General features: G+C 58.0%; 1 protein-coding gene across 2 annotated transcripts in view; it reads right to left on the minus strand.

Annotated features, from left to right (window-relative positions):
• The window catches only part of ZFAT (zinc finger and AT-hook domain containing), a 111,639-nt gene extending 85,018 nt beyond the window's left edge, over nucleotides 1-26,621 (minus strand). The window contains exons 1-2 of one of the 2 annotated variants that reach the window (XM_045861515.1): nucleotides 25,599-26,621; nucleotides 5,988-6,164 (exon numbers count right to left, since the gene is read on the minus strand). In XM_045861515.1, the coding sequence (XP_045717471.1) occupies nucleotides 5,988-6,164; nucleotides 25,599-25,617 (196 nt within the window). In that variant the 5' untranslated portion in view covers nucleotides 25,618-26,621. The remainder of the gene's footprint in view (nucleotides 1-5,987; nucleotides 6,165-25,598) is intronic. The other variant, XM_045861516.1, reaches the window with a different exon arrangement.
• Between the last annotated feature and the right edge of the window lie 981 nt (nucleotides 26,622-27,602).

The raw sequence follows: 27,602 nt of genomic DNA on the forward strand, positions 1-27,602 counted from the left end.
AGAACCCAGTTCTGTTAGCGTCAGAGTCAGTGAACTTCACCTCTATGTCGGCTCGGGTGAAATCACAGCATGGAAATAACACCTTTTGACCTGTAAGTGCTGTGGACAAATGACGATGGGACTGCCCAGCTACCGGCCTCAGCACGAGCCGATCCTGACCTGAACCCCAGGTGGAGGATACAAAGGGGAGGGGAGGGCTACTAAGCACATAGTGCACCTGGCAGGGACTAAGGCATTATGAGTATTTGTCTCAGAGCCTCTTTTGAAAGAGGGCCAGTGTCTTCCGCCCCTTGAACAGACGACAAGAGCCACCTGCCCGCACCACCAGCAGTCTCCATGCCCGCGGTGCCAGCTGAGCCCTGCACGAGGCCCACGGAGGGCGGTGGGGGCTGACACTCCCCGGGCCCAGGCTGAGCTCCCTGGCACTGGTGCCTCGGTCCTGAGCACATTTCAAGCTTGTCTACTCGGAGAGCAAGGCTGTTCCCGACTCAGAGGCCCAGACGTGGGGCTCCTTTCTGTGATCCGCACAAAGGCCTGTGGGCCAGCCCCAGCCCTGCAGGACTGAAACCCGAGTCTCAGACTCCTTCCCTGCCCTGCGCTGCCTGCCCCCGTGGATGGAGCGGCTCAGGTTCCAGTGGCCACCAGAACAGCAAGTACCACGTGCCCACATGCACGCAGAATGACCCTACTTGGGCTAAGTGCCCGGAAGACACAGCACAGATTTAAACTGGGATGCCCACTGCCCCTGGGCCACATCCTTCAACCCAGTGACTAGACTCAGCATCCCCCCTTCCAGCCCAGACTTAATTCAGAGAAGCACTGGAGTCCGCTGGGGCCTCGCTGCCACCCAGCAGCCAGCAAGCAGACCCGACAGAAGGAGAGCCCAGGGCCCGCCCCAGACCCAGCACCCAGCCTTGCACCCAGCACTGCACCCAGGCATACTGCAGGCGCCCCGTTACCGAATAAAGAAATGTAATAAGGAAACAGGAGGGAAGGAAAGACAAAAAGGAGAAGGGAAGTCCTCCCGAAAGTCTGAAGGCAGGAAGGAGATGGAGGAGCCAAACAAGACTCCCAGGAGACCCACAGAAACTCCTCCTCGAGCAAGCCCAACTGCCCAGCCTCCCCCAGGATGAATGAGTGTGTGCGCACACACATTCTCTTATACACACACACACACACACACACACACATATACACAGGAGGGGGAATGAGCTTGGTCCGTTCACCAGCTTGTTCTTGGACCACAGCCAGATTAGATTAGAAGAAAGGAAGGAGAATGGAAGGGTCTCCTGCAGACCTCTTCCCACATGACCAGAAGATTAGAGGCTCTGAAGTAAACCAGAGGATTTAGGAACCTTCGTGTTATAAGGGGATACCAAAATGATAAACCAATTACTCAGTTAAAAGTTTAATTAAACCATTTCAAGTATCTCTCAACCTAAAATGAATTGTGAAGGTTAAACCTGAATAGAAATCATTAGAGACAAACTAAGCCTTTAGAAGCCTCAAATTTTATGGACTTGCACAAAGAAAAATAGAAGAACTTGGAATTCTTAATAAAAGGTTTTTGAAGACATTTTCTCATATTTAGAGTTTGAGTTACTAAAGACTTAAGAAATACATTTTTAAGTTATACAGTACAGGCAACTAATCTTTATATATGCAAGTAAATAAGAGAAAATGTATTTAAGAACTTAAGTCAAAAGTAGCCCTGGCTGGCATAGCTCAGTGGATTGAGCTCGGGCTGCGAACCAAAGTGTCGCAGGTTCGATTCCCAGTCAGGCCACATACCTGGGTTGCAGGCCACAGCCCCCAGCAACCGCACATTGATGTTTCTCTCTCTTTCTCCCTCCCTTCCCTCTCTAAAAATAAATAAATAAAATCTTTAAAAAAACATGAAAAAAAAAAAGAATTTAAGTCAAAAGTAAATTAGCCCTGGTGGGTGTGGCTCAGTGAACAGAGCACCGGCCTGTGAACTGAAAGGTCACTGGTTCAATTCCCAGTCAGGGCACAAGCCTGGGTTGCAGGCCACGTCCCCAGCCGGGGCATGCGAGAGGCAACCAGTTGATGTATCTCTTGCTCGTTGATGTTTCTCTCTCTTTCTCCCTCCTTTCCCCTCTCTCTAAAAATAAGTAAAAATTTAAAAACCAAGTAAATCAGTTAATAAGGAAAAAAACTTATAAAAGTAGCTCAGTGGTAAGAATGTGATGATACCCAGCGTTCCACAGGAACACGAAGACATTTTGACGCTGGATGGACCCGAGTCCTGTCCCCCGCTCCCTGCCCAGGTAGCCGTGAGGGCAGGCACGCCTCACTCCGCTGTGCTGCGCTGGACTGTGCCTCCCAGGCGCTGCACTCGTCACGGTCGGAGAGGAAGACGCTTCACCAGCAAGAAGACGACGACTCGCTTCATGGCAGTGGTCACTTCACGGGGGCGGTCAGAGCCAAGCCCGCAGCAGTATCTCCCAGGTCTGCCCGGCGCTGTCCGACCTCCTCTGCTCTCCAGGTCACGCACTCCTCCATCGCAGAGTCGGGGCGTCCGTCCGAGTGGGCCTGGAGGCCCGAACGACAGTACCGGGCCAGGGCCTGGGGCCAAAGAGTGGAAGCAGCCCGTACACCTTCCTCGGGCGTTCCCAACAAGTGAGAGGAAGGGACAGAGGCAATGAGCGTGCCCCAGGAAGGACAGAACCGAGACACATGTGTGGGGCCACAGGAGCCGACAGAAGGGCCTCCTACCCACCCAGGCCGAGGTCAAGTTCCTAGAGGCCACCTCAAACAAACAAGTCGGGACCGTGCAGGGTGAGCCAGGCTGAGACGCCTCCGGGGGCTTTCCGGGCAGAGCCATGGCCGGGGCTGCAGGCTGGTATCATGAGGGACCGGAGGAGCATGGGGGGCTAGCTGCGGGAGAGACACAGAGGAGGGGGTCCCCAGGAAGGAGGGCAGAGTTCCGGGTGAAGTCCTGTGCCGTCTTGCACTAACATCAGATGTAGGGAGGGACAGGGTGGAGGTCAGGAGTGCGCACCTTATAAAACACCACTGCACGCAATCCCGCATGAACTTCTATCTGCTTGTGGCCGTGCATTCATGTATTGTTTATAGGCGAGGTGAAAAATGACAATTACTTTATCTCTTATTCACATTTCATTTTAGTAGGAAGATCTTAATAAGCAAAGCTGAATAAAAAGAGAATTAAGAGCTTTGTAACAGGCTTTTTCAGAGTTCTTTTCATGTTAATCCTTCAGACTCCTGTCTGCCACAGAAGTTTCACAGAAGAGATTATCCATTTTCCCAAGCATGTAGATTCCACTCCAGAGGCAGGGGCAGCAGCACCTGAAGTTCCCGACGGAGGCTGTGACGCCACCTACCTGCTCAGCTACGCTCCTTGGACAGCCCAGGCACCTGAGCGGCTCCTCGGGGAGAGGCATGGGGCCACCGAGGCTCCACCTGCCAGGTGGGGAAGGCTACGCCTAACTCACCCCCAGACCGGGTGGCAGAGAGCGGGCTGGCTGAGCTTCGAGGCCCCTGGCACTAGGAGATTCTTTTTTTTCCGCAGCTTTATTACGAAATCATTGACAAATAAAAATTGTGCAGATTTAGGCTGTACCTGTGATTTTCAAGAGGTACGAGATGATTTAATATACGTCTATACTGTGAAATGCCTCCTGCGATCAAGTTCATTAACAGGTCCCTCGCCTCACACCGTGACCGCATTTTGGCGTGCGGCTCGAACACGGAAGGTCTACTCTCCTAGCCAATGTCAAGGAGATGAACAGACTCGGTGTCATCCACAACCACCACGCCGAATGTTCGGTCCCCAGGCCTCACCCTGAAGTCTGGGCACTGTCATCGACACCTCCCCCTGCCCCCAACCCCGGGCAACCCTCATTCTTTTCCCCTGGTTCTCTGAAATCCGCCACTGTGGATTCCACACGTGAAATGTGGGGCCACGCAGGACTGGTCTTCCTGTGTCTGGCTTACTTCACTCAGCATAGCGTCCTCCGGATTCATCCATGCTGCCAATGGCAGGACTTCCTTATTTGTTATGGCTGAGGAACGTTCACGCGCGCGCGCGTGTGTGTGACTTTCCAGGTCCGCTCATCTGTCCATCGACACTCAGGTCGTTCATTCCCACAGCCGGTCTGTCGTGAAGGGCGCTGCAGTGAGCCCGGGAGGGCCGGCACCTCCCCGAGACCGACGTCACCCCCTCTGGACGCATGCCCAGAGGCGGGACTGCCAAGTGGCACGACAGCTCCGCTTTCAATTTCGTGAGGAGGCTCCACCTTGTTTTTCCCACGGGGGCTACACCGGTGTACACTCTCCCACCCGGCGCAAGGGCCCCCTTTCCCGCACGCCCTCTCCGGCACACGCGCTCTCGTCTCTGCCACGACCGCGCTCTGACAGGTGCGCGGTGACCCCCTCGTGGCAGTACTGACGCTCGTGTCCCGCACGACGGGCGGTGACACTGAGATGACGCGCAAGTGCCCGTCGGCCACCTGGACATCCTCTTTGGGACAGGTTTACTCAGGCGCTTGCCTGTTTTGTAATCGGGTTACTTGGTGGACTCCTGGGGCCGGACACGGACCTTTGCCCCCCCTCCCGTCCCCCCGTGCAAACAGAACCAAGTGTGAACGGCTGGGCAGGACGTGAGCATGAGAAACCGCCCAGCTCGCGCCTGCCTCCTCGGTGCCCGGAGGGCAGGTCTGTTCACAGGCCCAGGTGGGCTGAGGGAGGCCCGGGCACCCCGCTGCTGGCCGTCGATGGGGGGCGGGCTGCGAACACTGCCGTCCTCCTCGTCTGCCAAGACGGCCACGGGTGTGGGTTCTCCCCGTTTTCACCTCACGAGGCTCAGAGTGACGGGAACGACTTCTCACGTGTCAACGCCTTAACGCTCCGCCAGGCGTGTTCTCCCAAGCACCCTGGGGACGGCCAGAGGGACTCGCCACCCAGCTCGCCTCCTGCCTGGAGTCTGCCCTCGTTCACCGAGTCGGGCAGGCGATCCGTGAGCCGGCCCGCTTATTGGAAGTGCATCTGAGAACCCCCAGGAACGAGCAGTTGGATTACTGGTGTGGCTAACGAGCCCTACGAGGGGACGGTCACCGCCCCAGACAGGGCTCCCGCACAGGAGACCGGCCGCCGTCTGCCAGCACGTAACAAGAGGTGCGTGTGGGCTTTTTGCTAACTGCTGTCTGCCGCTGCTCCTCCCGGGCCGAACACACTCTTCGTCTGCGGGGACCGGATTACACACCGCCTGGACGCTTCCTCCGCCCCTCCGCCTGCTGCCTCCGATGCCGCTCAGCGGAGATGGCGGACGCTGCACCCCAGACGTGCCTCCCCACGCACGCCGTGACCGTGAGGGAGTCCGTGAGAAGCAAAGCATTCTGCAGCTGGAATCCTCGGTCCAAGTATACATAACTGGTTCGCAAATGCTGTCTTCAAGAATATATGTATTTACTTATCACGCATGTTACAAGAACAGCTTCCTGTAGCTGTATCGTGACTTACTCCTCACGGCCCACCTTGCGACGGGAACATCTGTCTGTATTTAGGTAAGCAATGTGAGGCGTTAGAGACGTAGTATCATTTGCTTCAGGTAGCGCAGCCAGTAGGAGCTAGAGCTGGGTTAAACCCCCGCTTACCCTGACAGCGAGTGCACGCCTTTCTGCCTGTTGGAGGATGCCTCCTCCCTTCACTCACTCACTCACCCACCCGGTCTCCCACTCCTCCCTCCGTCCACCGGCCGGGCACGGAGCAGCACCCACAGGCACAGGGGGTCCAACACAGCCGCACTCGAGCAGACCTGCACTGTCCTAGACTGCGACCGGGCTCCTGGGCTGCCTATGGGCTCTCCGTGGATCTATGCCCACCGGACAAAAGCCCAGGACGCCAGACAGGAGCCCGGACTCCGCGTATCTGAGGGCGCGTCAGCATCGCCGCCACGGACACGCACACCCGCGGCGGGGCTCCCGCCCGGGACCCCCGCCCCTTACCCTCTCCGGCTTTGCTCGGGTTGGCGGGCTCAGGCGTGCTCAGAGGCCTGAGGGGGATGATGATCTCGTCGGCATTAACCCCTTCTTCCGCGTGCTTCTCCGACACGTGGGAGAGGAGCTCCGACTGACTCGGGGAGAAGAGGTTACAGCACTTACACATGAAGATGGCCGGGTTTTCTGTAAGAAAACAAAGTGTTACTATGTGATTGCGTCTTCACAGAAACAATAATCGCTTCCAACTGCCTAAGCAAAGCACTGAAGGTCACCCGTCTGGGCCACCGCTGGCCTCCAGCTGACCGCCTCTCTCGTGGACTCCCGCCCCGCCAGGAAGCTCACTCCCCCCTTCCGGCGGCCCCTGCTGTCCCTGCTGCCAGAAAAGCCTTTCTTCCGTTTTTCAGAACCTCAGCCCTGGACCACGTCTAATACGGACGTGTCTGAGACCCGACCCTACTCCACAGCCTGGATTCCAGTAACAGCACAGAGAAGGTGAAAATGAGGACAGGACCTGGAAATTATATCCGGCCTTCAACCGAGTGACCGTGCCGACGGCAGTCAGGGGTGCCAGCTGCACTGTCCTGAAGCTGGGCCCAAGAAACGAACAAAATAACACCTCTCAAGAGCCGAGACACCTTTTCGCTGGCTGGCACAGAAGGTAAGAACCAGAAGAACGGGAACCTGTCCCTTTCCTAAGCCACTTCTGCCCTGTTTAAAGCATCGTCACCATTCACAAACAGTTCCTGACAGGCCGTCATGCTCATCCGGTGTGGCAGGCAGGGAGACGTGACGGAAAAAACTGGTTTTTGAGTCTGATAAAATAATTGTAGGCACATATAAGAATATTAAATTTAGGACCCTGGCTGGCTAGCTCAGTTGGTTAGAGCATTGTCCCGATACACCAAGGTTGCGGGTTCAATCCCCAGTCAGAGCACATACAAGAAGCAACCACTGAATGGATCAATAGGTGGAACAACAAATTGATGTCTCTCTGTCAAAAAAAATCAATAAATTAAAAAATACATATTGAATTTAGGATCCAATAACAATTAAAAGCTAGAGGGTTTTTTTTTAACATTGACACTGAAAGGAAGGATAGGACAATGGCCTTGAAGCTAGACACCCAGGCTGCATGTCCAGCCCCAGTCCCTAAGTGCCGTAGTGACCTTGGAGGCGCAGTAGGCACCTCTCGGGGGCAGAATCTCACAGGAACCGCAGGCAGCGGGTCCACTCTGCAGCGGAGACACAGCAGGCACTCGGAAAACCGCAGCCTGAACCAGCCCAGCTCCCCCCAACTTACGTGTCCCCGCCCACACAGCTGTGCAGCTGAAAACTCGCACTGGTTCCCATGGGCACTCTCTACCGCCGGCCGCGGAGGGCCACGGGGCAGTCCTACCGAGTCTCCAGGCCACGGACTCCCCGTCGCTGGGGAACGAAACCGTCCCCGCTGTGCTCCGGACCCCCAGCCTCACCTCCGGCCGCTCGCCTGCCTGCCTGTGTCACTGGAGCAGCCAGGAGAGACCCCGCCCACACCTCGCCCACCACACCCGCAGCCCCTCGCCTCCGCCCATCCACCGGCCTCGCCCCGGTTGGCGTGAGGGGCGGCACAAGCAGTGGCCGGCTGTGTGTGCGCAGGGCGGCCGATCGGGGGAGAGGCCCATGGGGCAGGCAGTGTCTGCATCACTGACACTGGCTACAGCTGGTGGCTCCTGGAGATGAGAAGCAGGCAGACACTGCTGAATCGCTGGTGGGACTTTCAGACTCTGCAGACAGCGCGCCCTGAGCCTGTACCCGAAGGTGTCCCCGCAGCCCTTGCCCGGGAAGGCCGCCGGACAGCGGGTGTTGCGAAGGCCCACTGGCAGCCACCCACGGCACTGTGGCAGGGACTCCTGCTTCTCCCTCCCGGTGGCCAAGTCTCCCTCTCTGTGCCCCCCCCCCGACCCGGCCCCTGCCATCAGTCCTCCCGTCTGCAAACCAAAACCTCTCGCTCTCCACTCCCCGCTCACCCCCACCTCGTTTTCCTGCCCCATTGGGCAGAGACCAGACAGACAGGCGGCAGGCCAGCACGAGCTAGCCAGTGTGGACAGGACCCACTGGTCACAGGAACGGGCCCCCTCCAGACTCAAAGAAAGGGCTTCTCCGAGAACAGGCAGGTGAAGTAATGGCCTGGGAGAATGCTTTCCTCCCCAGCGGCACATGAAATAGAAATTTAACAAAGCAGAACATTGCTTCATCAATGAGAATTTCTCGTGAATACAGCCGATCGATATTTTATTTTTTCCAAGATATGCTTTATTCCTAAGGAACCCAAAAGGCTTCGCAACTAACAAGAGACTGCAGTAACAGCGCTCTCTCCGTGTGGGGCCATGCTGTGTTCAGAGTGCTTCTGCGGGTCCCGCAGAGAGCCCCCCGTTCAGGGGGAAGGGGCCCGCAATCCCCACCCCACGGGGGAGGAAACCGAGGCTGAGAGAGGATAAGCCGCCCGCCCGAGTCACGGCTGGCGGGAGGCAGAGACTAGGCTCGCCGCTACCTGCTCCCGACAGGAGCTGCTTGGCTGCGGACCACGAGCCGAGGGCCTCCGGGTGAAGGCTGAAGCGCTCACCGCTATCGCGATGATATCTGAAATGGAAATCATCACGGAGAAGCACATAATCCCCACGTCGCTTATCAGCGTCTCCCGTGTGCATTTCAGCACCTGGCGCGCAGCGGCCATGGAGCGGGCCCCACGGCAGGCACCGGGACACGGAGAGGACGCAGGCACGAGGCCCTGCCACAGAGGAGGCCACCGCTTCACAAGAGAGACCGACACGTCATGGAACAACTGCATCTGGGCATTTTTACTTAAACTACTTCCCGACGGGCCTGTAGGTAATCTCGATTCCTGTCTGCTTTCAGGAGGAAGGGGCTTCTGTGACATCTGTCTCACGGAGAGAGCTCCCGGGGACCACGGAGCTGTCGTGAGGGGTCTCAGTCCCCAGGCGCGGCAAGTGCTGTCAGGAGGGGGGCGGAGAGCTGGGGCTGCAGCACAAGCAGGAGGACTCGGTGGCCCCGGCGGCGTTGGGCCTTGGCTGCCTGCTGTCAACCAGCATGTGCTTCCCGGGTGTCTGCTGCGTGTCCAGCCCTGTAAGGTGAGGGGGCTGGACCTGGAGCCCCTCGGGGGCAGGTGGGCATAGCACACACGACCTAGGCCGGTTGTCAGCCCCGGGCTCCACCGTGCAGGGCAGCCCGGGAGGCTGGCCAGCCCCTGAACTGAGTCACAGAACCACCCGGGGCCCAGAGCAGGCGGGCGCTCCCGGAGCCTCCACAGCGCTGGGCCTGCAACGCCGTCTCGTGGGTGCCTCCCCGAATTAGCTCAGGCGGTCCCCCCACCTCCTGGCCAGCCCAAGCTTATGATCCCCCTTCTACAGCTGGAGGACAGACGCTCAGAGAGGCTGACCTCCGTCGGCCGCACAGCCAGCCGGCCAACTGCAGGGCCAAGGTGGAGCCCAGCTGTCATTGACCCAGCCCAGGGCCCCCGCAGTGCCACAGGGCCCTCCCAGGGCCAGCACCGGTGAGGAGCAGGGCTGTCTCGCTACCGACGGTGCGACCTTTATTTACGAGCAGCCTGTGCCGAAAGCCGGGCGGGAGGCACCGAGTCCCCTCTTGCACGGGGTCCGCGACTGCCCCCAGGACTGGAGATGTCACAGAGCCTCGCGGAGACAGCATAAAGCCAACGCGTGGGGAGCAAGTGTCAGAGCGGGCCGCCTTCCCCAGGCACTGAGAACTGTTCGTCTGCCAAATAACAGCAAAGGAGCTATTTTCATTATTATAGCAGGCTCACATGAAAAAATGTATCTTACACCCTGGAACACCCTTATTATGTTGTCAGCTAATCATGATGAAGATGCTATAATTTGGATGCATTTTCAGGCCCAATTACTGGGCGCTCATCCTAACAAAAGGATTCAAACGAAAATGACGTGTTCGGCACAGGGGAGACAGATCGCAGAAGCCTGGGGTTTGAGCACTCGAAGCCTCCGAATTACCTGCCAGCTCTCAGTCTGCCACTCGGTGCTATGAGAAAGGAAAGCCCGGCAATAAACAAGCCCTGGTTTCCCAGCGCTGACCTGCGATCAGCTAGGCCCTGTCTGTGACCTCTGACATGCCCCCCGCTGACCGTCATGGCCTTGCCTGGGGACCCCGGAGCAAGCGAGGGCCTCGGACCCCACTCCCCCGGGAGGTGCACCGGAACGGGTGGGAGATGCAACCAGGAGGCTGGTGGGGCCGCTTTGACGCTGGGCAGGACCGCTGGTCGCTGACAGGTCCCCACCCTTCCTCTGGGCACCGGAGGCACATGTGGCGGCTGGAGCCGGCCTGCTCCCGAGCGCGGCCCACCCCCCGACCTCAGGACGGAGGGGAGCCTTGAGCTCTGGGGGACTGCTGTGCACGCCGCCGTGTGCAGCACCTGCAGCCGGAGCCCTGCCTGGCCCAGGGCCACCCCCCCAACCACGGTGCTGCTGGGGACACAGTGGGCGCGCAGTGTAAACGCCAGATCGACCAAGGGCCACAGCCGTGCCGAATGTCCATCCGTAACCACAAGAAGATCAAGTGCTACATCTCACCAGACGACCAAATGACTGCACTTAAAAGCGACGGCTTAAAAAAACACTCCCTCCCTTCTTCCCCTCAGTGAGTAAGTACAGATCACCCTCTCCGCTCCGCAACTGTGTCTCACTGGGACTGACGAACCTCAAGGGGCGCTCAACGGCCAGACCTCGGCTCCTGTCACATCACGCAGCTTGTGAGAAGTGGGTGGCGAGTGCTCTCAGAGCTGTGTTTCCGTTCCCGTGTTCTCCACCGGCCCCAAAGTCATTACATTCATGACAGCGGGCAGCTCCCGGCAGGAAGGGGAACATGCTAACAGCACAGAGCCCGGCGGCCGTCACGGCCCGCGTGACGAACGCAGTCTCACGTGGCGGAGCCCGGCACGGCTGAAAGTGCCCTCTTCCTTCACCTTCAGGAAGGAGGCCTGGGCGCAAGCGGGGGCAACACACCGTCCCCCCACTTACGAACAGGTTTTTTACGGACCACACATCACATCGTCAGAATGATCATCGTCACCACACTCACTGAGAACCTGCTTTTACCGAGGACCGGGGTTCAGAGTGGGGGACGTAAGCCCTCCACGTGCGACTCGCCGAGCACGGCCCACGCGAGGCCCCTCACTCCGCCCAGCAGCCCCGTGGAACGGGCTTCACCGCTGCCTTCCTTCCTGCCGGAGACGCCCCCGCCTGACGCCCCCGCCCCCCGGGAGGCGCCGACACAGGAACCGCACGCTCTGAGAGACACGCCACCAGATGAGGGAACACCGCCGCGTCCACTAGGGGGCCCTGGCTGCTTGCCACGCCCACGGGGGGACGCCTCCTGATTTCAGACACGTGACGACGTGAGTGGTGACACTCGGCGACGTTTCCAGATCCCACGTCAGGTGCCGCCCGGCGTAAGTGCCGGGAGGCTGCATGTGAACTTGGGGAAGCCCGACTCCCGACGCCGGCCCTTTCCCCTTCAGGCCACGTGTCCGCACCCAGCGCCCTGCACACTCGCTCTGGCGGGGAGCCCCACTGCCGGGGGGTGACCCCGTGGCAGCACGTCACGCCCCGATGTCCAGAGCAGGAGGGAGACAAACGTGTGCACAGTGCGGGGCGCTGCCACACTCCTGGTCACACTCAATCCCACCAGCGGGGCTGCTGCAGCCCGAGGCCCTCCCCCAGTGAGACACGGAAAAATGCACCCCTTCCTTCAGACGCCCGCTCCCCCTGAAAGTGGTCCCAATGTTGTGATTCTGTTGGAACAAGACACTTTACTGCCAGTTGCCGAAAACGGTCCTAACGAACGTGCAAATCCATCGTGTGAAAGGGGTCCCCGTCGACGTGGCGCCCTTGCGCAGCGGGCCACCGGCACGGCTGTGCCCTGGCCCCGCCCGTGAGTCAGCCGTGGGGTGTGGGTCACCCACGTTACAGAGGAGGCAGCTGCACGTGGCCAACGAGGGCAGATTCCGGCCTGGGGGGGTTCCGGGGCTGCTCGGCCAGCGCACGGGCAGCTCCAGCCCAAGGCAGGAAGCCGGGCGTGCTGGCGTGCACGGTGGGCGGCTGTCTGCATGAGGACACGCCCACCACGTGCCCGCCGCAGGGGAGCGCGTGGAGGACACAGAGATCCCTGTGACTGCGGCACTGGGAGGCTGCTCGGGCAGGACAGCTGGGGGCACCGCAGCGAAGAGGACTCCTGCAGGCAGGGCAGGGCAGGGCAGGGCAGGGCGCGCACCGGGGCTGGCCGGACGCGGCAGGCCCCGGCCCCGCAGAGCCTCGCACCTAGGGATGGGGAGTGCAAATGCACGGCATGGCTGGCGAGCCAGGTGCCTCTGGAGCACGCAGCAGCTCCTGGTCCTCGGAGAACCAACGTGGGACGGCAAGGGGCACCTGGCCTCCCCGGCAGGAGGCCCATCTGAGAGAGGCCAGGGCGAGGTACCCAGGAAGATGCCCCATGGGGAAGAGTAGCGACCTCCCAGGTGTGGTCAGCGGGGCTGAAAGGCTGGATCTGGATCTGGATCTGGAGCCTCCTGAGTTGTAAACACCAGCAATTAAAGAGATTTCCTCACGGCTGACGAGTGTTTGGTGTTTCTCTCTGAGGCTGACAGACACTCGGCTGGGCTGGGGAGGCCAGGACGGGGGCATGGCGACTCACGTGCCGCCCGTCATTCTCTCGTGATGGTGTGTTAGGCTGATAAGGAGAAGTGCATGGTGTTCAGGTTAGAATAAAAGAAGAAAGGAGAGGGTGGAGGGAGGGGAGGGGAGGGAAGAAAGGAAGAAAGAGAAGGGAGGGAGGGAGGGAAGAAGACAGACAGACAGACAGATGTAGCATCCATGGGGAAAAGGTGTTCCTGACACAGGAGACACGCAATGCGACAAGCTACCAGGTGGGTGCGCGGCGTCCAGCCCTGGGTCAGGCGAGCACGGCGCCCAGGCACCAGAGGGCCGTGGCCAGGGCAGGCCGGGCAGGGAAGGCACGCCCACCCTCCCCGCCCAGCCCGTCTGCAGAATAACATTGAGCTGCCCCCTGTGTTCACACAGAGGGTCATATATGCCTGCACTGGGTCCCCCCACTGTCCTGTGGAGACGCCCGGGACGGGACTGCACCATCCCCATCCCCACGTCCACCACCAACCTCCCCCACCCCCGCCCCGTGTGATGCAGCAGGAAGCTGGGACACGGAGAGTCAGTGCGTTGCCAAGGAGTCCCAGCCGGATGCATTAAAAAGCCCACACTGGACCGAGCTGACCTTCCAAGCTGACTGCCATTTCTGCCCACCCCTCCCCCGCAGCGGCCAGCACCGAGCCAGGAGATTGATGTGCTGTTTCCTGTAACAGGACGGGGTCACCGTCAGGAAGACAGGCCGTGGTCCCCAACCCACAGCGGGCATCACGGTCACAGGGACATTTCAAACAACCAATCACGACTAAGAAGGGCAGCTGCACCAGAAGGGGGACTTTGCTCCCCGAGTCTGTCACCATGCACTGCAGCAACTCATTGCAGGGCGGCAGTGAGCTGGAAGATGGGGGTGTCAGTGGTGGGTGCTATCACTCCCCCGGACCGCGCACGTAGGGACCACACCCACTGCACAGCTTGGCAAGGGCTCCGGAAGCAGGGGGCAGAGGACCACCACGCACAGGGCAGACAGCCATTTCTGCAGAAACACAAAGACACTGGCCGTCACCCACACAGAAAGCACAGGGCCTTCGGTCATTCCCAGCCGGCACATACACGTGCTAGCGGCTCCCCCTGGTGGCCGGCCAGGGCACTACACCCTGCCTGCCCTGAGGAGAGAGCCTTGGGAGGGCTGAGCAGGGTGCAGGAAAGAGGGCTAACTAACATCCTCTGGTTCCTGCCTCTGCTGGAAGCCTTCACATCAGTCCCTTAAGGGGGCTGCTCTCCCCATGTTACGATGAGTCAACAGGGCCTGGGGAGGGGGCCGCAGTCACAGGGCAGGAGAGCCCACAGGAAGGGCAAACCCTGGCCGCTGGAGGCCCCACGGCAGGGTCACCCGGTGCAATGCCACCGGGGACGGGTCTGTCCCCGCAGCCCAGGCCCGGCCTCGCCACGGGTGAGTCAGACCCACTCCGACAAGGAGGCTCGGTCCTCCTCCTCACAGTCAGGCACTGCTTGGCCGGTCTCCCGCGTGCACACCCAGGTGATGTGCACCCCTAAGGGTGCTTCCCCACGCACATGCCCCTTTCTGTGCCACGGAAGCGACGCTGAGCGAGGACGCCTGACTCAGGCCCGGGCGAGCTTCCAGCCACAGGGGGCGGCAAGGGGCACCGGCTCTCGGGCCCGTTGGAGCTGCGACGGGTTCCCCTGGGTGGGGAGCTGCAGCCGGGGCCTCGGGGAGGCGGAGTTCTGGCTGGTCCCATGGGGAATTCGTGCATGTTTGTGAACACACATGGAGCCATGCCTCTATCTTACACACACTTGCGTACACACAAGTTACACATCAATCGTTAAAACGTAAACGTGAATCTGAAGGAAGACACTGGGGAGGAGCAGGGTCTGACCCGCAGGCGGGCCCCTTACTTACGCCGGCACGGTGGGGCGACAGAGGGGAGCTGCCCCGCGGCCCGGACCCGGACCTGGACCCGCCCTTGCCCTGCAGCCTGTGGCCAGGTGCGTGTGCTCGACCTTTGAGCTTGCACTCGCCCACCTGCGCAGGGCCTCGGGGTGGGGGGGGGGGGACACGGTGTCCGCACTGTGCCCAGCTCATCAGTGACCCCCACACCCCAGGCACCGTCCTTCCGGAAGCAGTGGGCCTGGGCCCCCCCCACCCCACAGTGGCGGCTCACCTCCAGCGTGGCGCACACCGTGGGGGTCTCCGAACCTCCTCAGGCCTCGGTGCTCCCCTCTGAGCGATGGGGGGCCCTGGTCAGAAGAGGCCTCCGACGGTTTTACAGCGGAGCCTGGTCTTTGAGTCTCACCCAGAGGCTAGTGTGTGCGCACACGGACAGACCACCTGGGCCAACACTGGGATGTGAGGACAGCCCCACCCAGCGCAGCTTCCCCCACAGCCGGGAGGGGCCCCTTCCACACCCTGCACCGCCCCCCCCACTTCCCACCCCCAAATAATCTCCATGGTGCCCTCCCAGCTCTGGGGGCTCGGGGACAGCAGTTCCCACACACGCTCACCCTAATTTGTGGCATTATTATCATGCATCTCATAAAATGCTGATGAATGTGCCAACTTCTATAGCTCACAGAGTTAACATTTTTATTAAATGCAAAGGAGAAATCCCGTGAGTGTTCCTTCGCTGAAACTGGATTAACAAAACAACATGAGAAATGCTGGGTATCAGCTATAATTAAGGCTGGGCCGGCAGCGGCATTTTAATTTTATGCATCCACATTTCTTCCGTGTTAAAACTTGGCATGTTTTTAAGTCATCGTTAAGCGCCCTCAAAGCGGGAGCCCTGGCGATGCAGCAGGCCCACCTTCAACCCCGTCCACGCCAGGTCGGGCCCTGCCCTGGGAGAGCACCCCAAAGCCTCCGTGTAGGCAGGCACAGCGCCCGCTCTCCACGGGCTGGCAGGACCCCAGGCGGAAGTATGGGGAGCCCTGAGGATGTGGGCCCCCCCCACCAACCCCAGGGAGCCCTCTGATGCCACAGCTGCCCTGTGCAATTACCAAGCTGGCCCCGGAGCTCACGCTGCACCTCTCCAGTGGCCGGGTCTCTGGGGCCACCCCCACGATAAAACAAAATGTGCAGCCCTGGCCGGGCGGCTCAGTCGGTTGGAGCATGGTCCCCCACACCAGAAAAGGTTGCGGGTTCGATCCCCGGTCAGGGAGCATGCCTAGGTTGTGCGTTTGATCCCTGGTCGGGGCGCATTCCGGAGGCAACTGATCGATGTTTCTCTGCCACATCGATGCTGCTTGTTCTCTCCCTTCCCTTCTCTCTAAAATCAATACACGTGTCCTCGGGTAAGGGTCACAAAAGAATGTGCGAAGTCCCCTCCCACTGTACAGTGGGTCTGAGGGGACAGCAATGCCCATGGCCACTCTGCCACCAGGCCCTGAGCTTCCAGTTTTGTTATTTTGGTCCCTTTTGGTTCCTTCAGGCGGCGGGTGCATCTTTCTTACTTCTGAAGGGGAAGAACTGGGGAACTCGGAACTTCCCCACCAGAGTCCCTGCCACACTGCAGGTGCAGACGAGGAGACACAGTTTCATTTATCACTGCTGCGGGCAGGGAAGCTGGCCGCTCGCTCTGGGCTCCCGGGGGCGGAGTCAAAGACAGGAAGTAACAGTCTGGGTGGGACTGAAGGCAGTTGTCGGAGACATGCAAATTCGTCTTCGGATCTTAAATATCCACTTTATCTATGATGAAAGGCCGAGGCCAGTCCCAGTGATACAGTGCTCTGAACTTGACAATTAATTCTAGGACAGCCCTGACCGGTGTGGCTCAGTGGGCTGGGTGTCATCCAGAAAAGCAAGAGGTCACTGGTTCAATTCCCCGTCAGGGTGCATGAGACAGGCAACCAATCAATGGTCTCTCTCCGGCTTCGATGTGTCTCTCCTCCTCTTTCCCCTTCCTTCCCCTCTCTCCAAAAATAAAAATAAATAAAATTTTTTAAAAAATGTAATTCTAGGAGAAAGAACATGCTCTTTAACATTCAAACATGTCTAAGGTCTTTTTAAATTCCAGAAGAGATCTTTAAATTTAAGCAAGAAGAAAACTTGGAAAAAAAGAATTCTCCAACCCCCCCCCCACCGGCCCACTTCTGCACCCCGCCAGGACGACCTGGCCCACACTCCTGGTGACTGAGATGTGAGACACGTGTTAGGTGTATTCATGCTCCAAACACTTGGGCCACTCTGTTCTGATGGGGGGGGGTAAGTTTTAACTTATTTTGTTTATTAATCCCATAACTCAGCATTTAACGAGAGAACAGAATAAACCACACACTATGCTGGGCAGGTTTAGCAACAAGTAAGGCACAAACCTGCCCTCCAGGAACACAAATAAATCCGTTTTGTTGATGACACTGATTTTAAGTGACTGTGGTGTTATTTATTATCTGTAGTCTGACTTTATAGGCTCTTGCCCTGGAAGGGACACGGAGAGGTAGCAGGTCCAGCCTCCCAGCCAGTGTCTAGGGCCAGGGGTGGGGGCCGGGGGTCGACAGCCCTACCTGACCCTCGTCCCCGCCGAGTCTGGGCAGCTCTAGAAGCGCGGGCAGCCCGCCCTCTCCCAGACCCGGCTGCAGCTGGCACGGCTGTGGGCAACCCCGGCGAGGCCGCTGCTTCCACCCAGCGCTGGAAGTATCTGTGAGCCTCTCGGCCCTGGCCTGCTCCCCAGCGTGCCGTCCTCAGCCCAGCAGGACAGGCCCTGGCCCCGGTGGGGCCCACAGTCCCAGCTCAGCCCACAGCCCCCCCCGCCCCGGGTCCCCCCCCTGTCTCCCAAGCCACCTGCACGGGTCCTCTGACCTGCACGTCCCCAGTGGGAAGTGAAGGGCAAGGAGAACCGGCCTCGGGGACCCGGTTCCAAGCTGCATGCTAGGAACTCCTTCTGCGAAGTGGAGAGAACCGGCAGGCGCCTGGCTCTCTGGTTATCAAGCTGGTTTTCATTTTTCGGTTCAGGAGCCTTAGATCACTTAATCTTAAGTGATCTAAGATTACTTAAATCTCAGTTCCACGGTCACTTTCTCAGAGAGACTTTTCTTAAATACCCTTGAATATAAGCTAGGGCCCTTACTTTCTCCACCCCGCACCCCCCCCTCCGCAGCCCGGCAATATTCACCTTAGTGGAAATCACTACAATCTGTAATCGAGCATTTAACTGTGTGTTTGTTAAATATGCTTCCTCAAAACCATCAATATCATTTAATTCCAAATACAGTTAAAAGCTTAAAGAGATCGATGTTAAAGGTCAACAGCATATTTACCTATAAATAGAGAAACACTACACTCCTGTCAAGAGATCATTTCCAGAGTGTCCACAGGAAAAGCCCTGAGAAATAGGTAAGTTAACCAAGTCCCTTTAACTCTGGCTCCCACATCAGACAGTGCGCGGGGAACAAAGGCCCGCGTGGGTGGGCCGGCCGCGGCCACCCCAGCGGAGGGGAGGCAGCCCTTGACCTCCGTGGGCCCGGAGCCCCGTCTATAACGCGGGAACAAATGTGGCGTCCGAATGGCGGTCCTGGGGAGGAGAAGCCAGCCCCGGACGAAGGGGCTGGGAGACAGGTGCGCGGGAGGGCAGGTGGGCAGAGCCCAGAGTCCCTGGGGAGCCCCCTTCCGTCCGTCCTCCACTCCTTCTGGGAAACCTCCCCCGGGCGTCTCCGCCACTTCCTGTGTCTGCGTCCCCACAAAGAGAGAAGCAGAATTCACTCCTTTCCCTGAAATACAAGAAATACACCCCTTCCAAAAGTCACACACTTAGAGAAGTTAAAACATGAATATGCAAACAAGTGTGAGGGGAGACCCTGGAAAGAAACACAGACAGAAACAAGTGCCAGGAGCCCACCTGGCAGGAGCACCCACCGGGGCACTGGCGTGGGCGGGGAGGTGCGGGGAGGGCGGGGAGGACAAACCCCAGCAGCTGGGGAGCAGGTGTGCGCGGTGGGCCTCAGGCCACGAGAAGGAGAGACCCACAGTGGGCCCCCCTTGTCCACGGCACAGGGTCCGAGAGCCCAGTGGATGCCTGAGCCCACGGACAGTACCGAACCCTACATACACTGCTTTTCCTACATGCACGGACCTCGGATAAGGTGTGATTTCTGAGTCGGGCACAGTGAGAGGTTAACGACAATCATTAGTAGAGTGACAGTAACCACGCTCTGCAATGACAGCTATGGGAATGCGGCCTCTCTTGAAGCCGTATCGCACCGTACTCACCGCCCTCGTGGGACGCCGTGAGATGGCAAGGGGCCAAACCCGTTCCTGAGTCCGTGTGACTGTCCCTCACTGGCAGCCCACCTCTGGGTGTCGTCTGCTTCCGGGGACCCCTGGCTGAAGTCCTCGTAGGGGCTCAAAACTTTCCGGCGCAACAGGCCGCCATCAGTCGGGACTCGTTTTCAGCTCGTGTCCTCCACCCGCAAACTGAACGTGGTCTCCCTCCCAGCCCAGCGCTTAGGAGCGCCGCGCCCATAGCTCCGCCCTGTGCGGGCCACGCCCATGGCTCCGCCCTGTGCGGGGCCGCGGCAAAGCCAGCCCGATCTCTCTTCTCTCCTCCGCCGTTCAGGGCGGATGCGTCCTGACCCCACGCTTTCGTGGCCTCCGCACAGGGCACTGTCCTCCTCGCTGAGATGAGGACTTTTATTTAGGAATTCTAATGCTTTATTCACAGCCATTTTCCGTATGCAATCACGTTCTCTGTGAATAATAGAATTTACCTGTTGGTTTGTTTCTTCTTTTCATCCTCTCCCAGGGACATGCTTGTTGATTTTAGAGAGAGGAAAAGGGGGGGGGGGGCGGGGGAGAACCCTCTCACAGGTGCCCGGACCGGGGACTGAACCTGCAAGCCAGGCACGTGCCCTGCCTGGGAACCACACGGCGACCTTTCAGTCCACAGGATGATACTCCAACCGCCTGAGCCACACCGGCCAGGGTTTACCAGTTTATTTCAATTCTTACATCTTTTTCTTATTGGCTAGCATCTTCAATAAAAGGGGAAACAGAAGTGACAATAAAAAGCATTCTTACTTTATTCTTAATTTCAAAGAGAAAGCTTTCATTGCAACACCAATACATGTTTCCTTGGAATTTTTATTTTATTTTTATTGTTTTATCTTTCAATTACACTTGACATTCAGCATTATTTTATATTAGTTTCAGGTGTACAGCATATGGCTCGACATTTGCGTTATTTACGAAGTGATCCCCTGATAAGTCTAGTACCCGCCTGGCACCACGCACAGTTGTTACAATGTTACTGGCGATATTCCCTTACGCTGCACTTTAAGTTGGGAACTTCCACCTTTTCACCAAAAAAGCACTCTGAGCTCGTCTCGGGCACACCAGAACCGCCAGCGTCCCCACACTAAGGGTGACCTGCACGCAAGCCCCGGGTACCCCGACAGCCGGTCCAGTGACCAAGATGCGGGCGAGGGAGGGGCGGCCGGGAGTGCCCACAGCGTGGGGATGTGAACAAAGGGACGGTCCACTCCCGAGGACGGAGGGAGGTTCCATCACACCACTCGGAATGGTGCACGATTTAAAACCCTCGAGTTGTCTATGTCTGGAATTCTCCCTTCAATATTTTTGAACCACGGCTGACTCTGGGCGGGTACCTGGGACTGCGGAACGGGAGGGCGCGGGCAAGCGGGGACTACTGCGAGCGAACCCTAAACTCCGGGTCAGCAGGCCCCTCGTCCCCAGGACGTGCAGCAGCGACCCCACGCACGTTCCAGGGCGGAGCGAGCCGGCGGCTATACTGCCGGCAGTGGGGGGCGCTGCTCTCTTGGTCGGAAGAGGGGTTACAACCCTGTAAAGGGGAGGGGAGGATACACCCTGGGCCGCTGGGTCGGAAGTGGAGAGATCCATCTGACCTCAGTGGTTTCTAAGATAAAAACATACAGATGTGTGAGCCTCTGTGCATCCCTTTCCCAGCTGTGTCTGCCGGCCGGGCAGGCGGAGCAGCCGCGACACCCCAGCAACAAAGCGCTCACCCCGAGCCCAGATCCCGGCTTCCAAGCGCCGCTCTCCGCAAACACAAGCCAGGCCTCCCCGCAGAAGCAGCCGACCCCAGGGCCCGGACAGCACTGCCTTGCTGCACCGGACGCAAGGGGGCGCTCGCGGGAGGCAAGGGTGTGGCGCGGGCACTTCGAACGGCCACACGCGGGGCACCCTGAGTGCTGGATTAAATAAGGGTACAGGATTATAAACCACTAATGGAAACAAAAAGTCAGGAGCTCGAGTTAATACAAAAAGATACACGAAGGAGAAAAGGACATTGTTGGTCACACACAACGACAACTGGCAGATGCAGAAGCAGTGATGGAGTTAGAAACGAATCACCTAGCAACCGGGATAGTAACTGATTCCAGCGAGAATCATCAACGGACGCGAACACTAGTGAATGAAGGACGATCGCGGAGTGAAGGCCAGCAGAATAAGCACACAGTGTCCGAGTATCTAATCGCCAGACGTTTAATCACAAAGGAGAACAACTGTAACTTTGCTGTGGAGGCACCTGACCTCCTGGAGCGCAGCACCGCCCCCAGCGGGACAAAGGACTGCGTGGCCTCCTCACGGAACCACCGAGAACTCAGCGCCGCCTCCCTGAATTCCTCCCGAACTGCGGGATGTGACCGGAGTCAGGAGGGCACGTCACACAGAGCCCAAAGGAAGGACGTTCTACAAAATAACCAGCCTGTATTCTTAAAAGTATGAATCCTCCGGAATGCAAACAGAGGAAATGCTCCAGACGAACCGGGGATGGGGCACAACCACTGAGCGCGGTGCGTGACCCGGGATGTCCCCGGCTTCGTGGACAGTCACCAGGACATCGCTGGGGCGGCGGGTCACACTAGGGGTTTCTGCTGACGCACTCGGGAGAGCGCTGCGCCAGCGCTGCTTCCTCACGTTGACAAGTGCAACGTGGTTATGTAAGAGAAAGTCCTCGCTGTTAGAAAGTATTTAGGAGTGGGTAAAAGGGCACTACGTCTGCCACTTCATCTCAAATGGTTCAGAGGGGGAGAGGGCACATTAGCATTCTGAGACGCCCTCAGTCAAGACACGTGCCAATTCCCGACACACCCCGTCTTCAGCCACCGAACCCTCACGGCACACCTCCCTCTCCCCGACAGACGCACACACAGAGGGAGCACAAGTCTGGACCCGGGACCCGGGACCGTGGAGAGGAGCCAGCCGCCACAGCTGGTCAGAGCACAGATGGAACCCCCTGCCTGAGGCGAGCAGCGGGAGAAAAGACAAGAGGAAGTGGAAGGGACAGAGGGAGCCCCCTCACGAGACACTTGAGGGCCAGAGGGAGCAGGACCGCTCCGACAAGCCCGGGAGTAGGCTGGCTAGGGTCCGGGGTTCTCAGTGACGACAAAGACAGGAGAACAAGGGTACCCTGGCCACACCTGCAGTCCCTCCGGCCACAGCTCAGGCTCAAACCTCCAAAGGTCAGTGGAGCCATCCAACCAAGTGTGACGTGTCCAAACCAGGACTCTTGTCCCACCCTGGGGACCGCTAGGGCTCCAGGGCACAGCGTCCTCCTGGCTTCTTCTCACCTTTGACCCTGGCCCTGCACATGAGCCAGGAGGCAGTGCCCACATCCCAACCGCGTCCCTGCCTGTGGATGTCTTTCCACTCCTGGTGCCAGTTCCTGCCACCGAACTCTACTCCTGGTCGTGCCCCTCGCGTAGGCACTCCTCGCACGGCTCCACCTAGATAGCGAAGGCGGGGCAGACAAAAAACACAGGTGGTTTTCCCCGATGACTCTGTTTCCTCCTGCCTGAGCCGCCTCGGCCCAGATGCAGTCTCGACAGAAGGTGCCAGGCTCCAGAGTGCAACAGTCTGTAGCTCCGCATGCTACATGGTTTGAAAGAATGACAGCAAAGCCTGTCACCCATGGTACAGCCCGTTTTGATACGGATATGCCACACATCACCTTTCTATCAGCAAACTCAATTACCTATATGTTTTATGTCACTTGAAAAAGGAGGTGGAGGAAAAACTTCAAACTAGCAATAAATGTTTAATATGTCTATTTGCTTCACTCTCAGATAACCGTTTTTTTTATTGGATTTTTTTTTTTAGAGAGAGAGAGAGAGAGACAGACAGAGAAAGACATCAAATTGCTTTTCCACTCATTTATGCATTCGTCGGTTGCTTCCTGTCTGCGCCCTGAGTGGAGACAGACCCCCTGTCTGGACAACACTGTCACCAGCCAAGCCACCCTGCCAGGGCGACTTTTTTTTCTGTTATGAAATTAAAGTCTACCCCCGTTTCCATCCACAAATGGGTGGGTGACGCTGCAGGGAGCTACCCCATGGAGAGGCCGGGTCCAAGCAGGGAGGGCCAGGGGTGGGCCGAGGCCCCCCGCGGAAGCAGGACACAGGGGCAGTGTCCCCAGAGTCCCAGGACGTGCCTGGCGAGGACTCTGGGGGGTGGCAGATCTCCGGACCCGGGCACACCTGCCTTCCGCCCTCCCCACGGTTCCAGCCCTCACAGTGGACACTTGCCCTTGAGAAATGCCAAAAACAGTGGAATCTTAAAAGAATAAACAGCTGGGCACAGAGAGACTTAACCCTAAGCTAAATCCCTTCCACGAAATTAAGTCAGCCCATCTGGATGGGAGATGTTCGGAGGTGGCGTGCATGGACCTATCTACGAAAGGAAACGCCATGGAGGACATTCTTTTTAATATCTCTAATTCTCGACTGCCCTCGCCCTGGGCGGAAACCCAACTACTTCTGATGGCTGTCTCTGAAAAGGTATGTGAATTACAGAGTAAACAGGAACCACTTTACAAGGAAGAGGAGAAGCCCAAGGAGAAGGGAACCAGGCAGTCAAACATCCAGTTTCCAGGGGGACCAGCTGCAGCCCTCTCTCGCCAGTGACTGCGGTGCCTCTCCTCGATTATGTAACCAAGCGAAACAGGAAACTTCAGAAATTAGCTGACCACAGGTTGACAACAATACATTAAAAAATGTGATCTTTTCTCATCTATCATGACCAGAAAGGAAAGGAAACTACTGCAAATGCCTGGGTTTCTTGTTAAAAGCTGTCAGTTCCAGAAAAGGGCAATTCGTGTAGTGAATCAGCAGTTAGCTGACTGACTTGGTTGGGGGGGGCGGGGGGCACCACACCCAGAAGTCATGATTTTTCAGTTCCAGGGAAAGCCACCTCCCAGGGCGAGGCGACCACTAATTCCTAACTGGGCAGGCCTGGAGGGGTAATTACGCCCTAGGCCTCTAACTTCTTTAGTAAAAGGCTTATCTTTGCCTTAAGCAAGTCCTGCCGCCTCTGACAGCCCCTTTCAGACCCTCCTGCTACAGTGTGACCATCCTCCAGATAACTCGGTCACCCCACCCCCACCTCGAACTTTTCCACATTTTCTTGTCCTCTTCCTTGTATTCCCTCCTTAATTCCAAATGCATAAAAGAAGCTGAAAACTGTTATTTCTTGGAAGCATTTTTTCAGCCTATGGAGGTCTTGCTTCCAGGCATTTCCTCTGTTTGGCTCAAATACGTTACTATAAACATGCTGTCCAGGTTTGGATGCTCTTCTGTCAACCTAGGAAAGTGTGGCTGGCTCGTTTAAGGCCCTGCCACTCTTGGCTAGGGATGCGACCACTGTCACTCCACGCCACCCACGCCTGAATCAGACACATCAGCGGGATGAGGGCAGGACCAAGGCCGGAAGGGCTCCTTAGCCCTGCCTGGTGTGGGTGTGGGGCACCGTCCCCAGCAGCTGTCTCGAACTCAGCCCGGGAAAGGTGCTCCTGGGGATGGGGGGAGGGCACCCAACAGCCAGCAAACATAAGGTCCTGGTGTCTTCTGGAGACACTACAGCTGCTTCAGGATGAACCAGCAGGCTCAGAAGCAGCTGGAGGGGGGCAGTCGTGGAGGGTAAGTCCGGGGGCTATTAAGTGTGCATTTGTGAAGGGGCACTGGGCTCTTCGAGGAAAGCAGACCCACAGGGACAGAAGGTGGTGAGTGAGCGCGTCTGCATCCACGTTTTCATCCGAGACATTCACACTGAGCCCTTACTGTGGACAGGAGTTTGGACTTCATCCCAAATGGGAGAAAGTGGATTTTCAAAGCCTCAGCCCTGCCATTTTAAAACTGGATAAAATGGGCCCCTCTAAACTTTTGTTCCTCATCAGTGCTGGGGTGTGCTTCCAAGTTCATGGTTAAGGGACTCGAACCTGGTGTGACGTGAAAGGCCCATCACACCATTGCATCCAGCCAGCCAAGAGGCTGCCTCTGCTGGGAGGCTGGAAAACAGAAAGGGCTGCCTGGAGGAGGTGGCATTTGTGCTAACTTTAAAGAGTAGCGGAGAGCTAGGCAGAGCTAGGCAGCAGCAGAGGGTAAATTACAATTCATCACAGCATGTTGCACGATTACTCAGTTGCTCGTTAGGACACTAAGAAACTTTCCTTCAGTAGCTCGACTGAATCCTGTCCCTTCAAAGCACTGGGGCCGAGTACGTGGTCTAAAGGAGCTACCCATCTCACAGAAGAGAAAACGGAAACCAGGAAAGGAGGCACGACAACTCGGCCGCAAAGTTGGCAGCGCCGGGATTCGAACCTCCCGACCCGTGTTCTCCAGCTACCCTTCGCTGGCGCGAGCCCCAGCGCAACCCGTTACCCTGGAAATGGCCAGAGTATGCGCGTGCGCCGTCTCCCCTTTTCCGCCAGCACCCTTGTTACTTTTTTTTTTTTTAATAAAAACCAAGGCGGCGGGATACTGCCAGCGACTGAGCGTGATGTCGAAGGACGCCGCTACGTCCGTTCTCCGCCCCGGACTGCGGATCCCTCCGCCACCCGGAGGCCTGCGCGCTTCTTCCCGACTCCAAACTCGAAGCGGCTTCGCAAGCTGCGCCGTGCCCCACCCCCACCTCTTCTCCACCCCAACCCCCAGCCCGGCTCACCTGCGGCCCGCGTCTCCATGGCAACGCCCCCACCGCGGAGGAAAAAAAAGCCTTGGGCTCTTCCGGACCCCCTCCCGTGCCCACCGAGAAGGCGGGGCGCCCCGCTGATGCTTCGCTCTTTATTTTTATTTTTTTAAGAAAAGAGCCGGCTAGCTTATGGCGAATCTGCGGCATCCAACATGGCGGATGGAGTCTTCGCCCTCCTCTTCACGGGGTGCTGACGCCGGCGTAGCGGACGTCAGCCTCGGACGGCCCTCCCCCAGCGCCGAGCGCGGCCTGGCTGCCTGGGGTTCCTGCGCATGCTCGCGCCAGGGACCGCGCTCGGTGTCCCGCTCCGAAAATTCCTGTGCTCCGCGTTTTGAGCCATGCCTGGGAAGGAGCTGTCGGGAGCGCTGGAATGCGGATCGCAGGATTGGGAGTCTCCCCGGTTCTGCTCGCTGACAGCCAGTGCTTGGACCCACGTGGTGTACAGCGACGGGGCTGGACTTGGAAGGAGAGTTCAGAGTCGGTACCCCAGTCCTGCCCGTTACTAACCAACCTGGGGCAGCGACTTCGCTGTGCTTGGTCTCGGTCCACCATGTGTCAGTCCGTGGTCTCAGACTGCCTCGCTTTCAGGTTGCAGCGCTTCCCTAAGTGGGTTACTTTCGCCCGGAGGTACCAGACTTGAAGGAACCGGTGCAGACAGAACAAACCTGGAACCACCTCGAGGACGTGCCTTTCCCCTGCCCTCTGGATTGCCTCTCGGCAAGTGTCCGTGGGGCGTGAGGTCACGCAGCCTCCTGCCCGCAGCAGTGCCTGGTTGAGAAGTCGTGGCCTTGTTTTCGGTTTTCGATATTAAGGCGGTCGGTCAGCTCTGCCACCTTTCAGGTCTCTGCTCAAATGACATCTCCGAGGGGGTCCTCCAAGACCACCCCCTCTAAAGTAGCCCTTCTAGGCCACTGTCTGTTTTCTGCACAGTATCGACTACGATCTGACATTATTTTTTCTCGGTTGCTTGCCTTTGTCCCTCCCGACCACCCCTGTAGCCCCAGAAACTAGACCGGAGCCTGACAGCTATTTATTCAAGAAATGAATGAGCTTGTGTTGCTTGTATTCTTAAGGTTATTTTCTGTTCATAACAAATAATAGGGTTTTTTTTTTTCATTTATGGTAGCAATACGAAGTTTTGTTTTCAAATACAACTATGCCCATCTCTTTTAAATTAGTCAACTTAAAACGGTACACCTGGAGCAGGGACAAAGCAAAACAGATGTAAAAGGGACCTCGAGTGATGAGAAGGCTGGGAGACCGATTTATTTTTATGGTTCTCCTGCGGTGCTCGTCTCTGCCTGGCGTGGCTTTTCCTGGAATGACCTGCCCTCCACTGCTGCTCAGTTGAAACAAATTCTCCGTCACGCAGCCCCGCAGCTCGTGCCCAAGTTCCACAGCCCTGCTCACTCTCGCACCTTTCGTTCCCCACCCACCTCACACTTACCTGTCTGCACAGCCCTCTCCCCGCGAGCTCAGTGCGCACAGGAGAAGCCTCGCACGGGTCTCCGCCACCCGTGTCTGCCCGCGCCCAGGGCCCGGTGGGATTGCCGAGGGCACACGCTCACGCCCACTGCCACCTGGTTGCCAGGAATAGAACTCCGAGGACAGTGAGCGCAGGGTGATGGATGGCATCCGACTTCTCGGGAGCCTTTCCACCTGGTTCTTTAATCCCGTTCTTGGGGTGAAAGCAGTCAGGACCAGACCCCGACTTTGCCCGTTAAATACACATTCAGAGATGTCTCCACCGCCGCCCCTCATTCCATCCTCACCACGGGTGGGCGGCACTGGCGCAGAGGAGGATTGTTCTCTGGCGGCTGAGGAAAGGCACGTCCAGAGCAGCTACGTGCTCTCTGAGATCACACAGGGAGTCAGGAAGGCCCAGGTGTGGAACTGGTCCTTCCCACATCGTCGCCTCGCCATCCAGGAGGTGCCCAGATGAGCCACTACACCCCCAAAGAGCCCAGCCCGAGGCCA

The sequence above is a fragment of the Phyllostomus hastatus genome, unplaced genomic scaffold (assembly GCF_019186645.2).
Source record: "Phyllostomus hastatus isolate PE091 unplaced genomic scaffold, TTU_PhHast_1.1 phas_scaffold_21, whole genome shotgun sequence".
In the NCBI taxonomy this organism is placed as follows: Eukaryota; Metazoa; Chordata; class Mammalia; order Chiroptera; family Phyllostomidae; genus Phyllostomus; species Phyllostomus hastatus.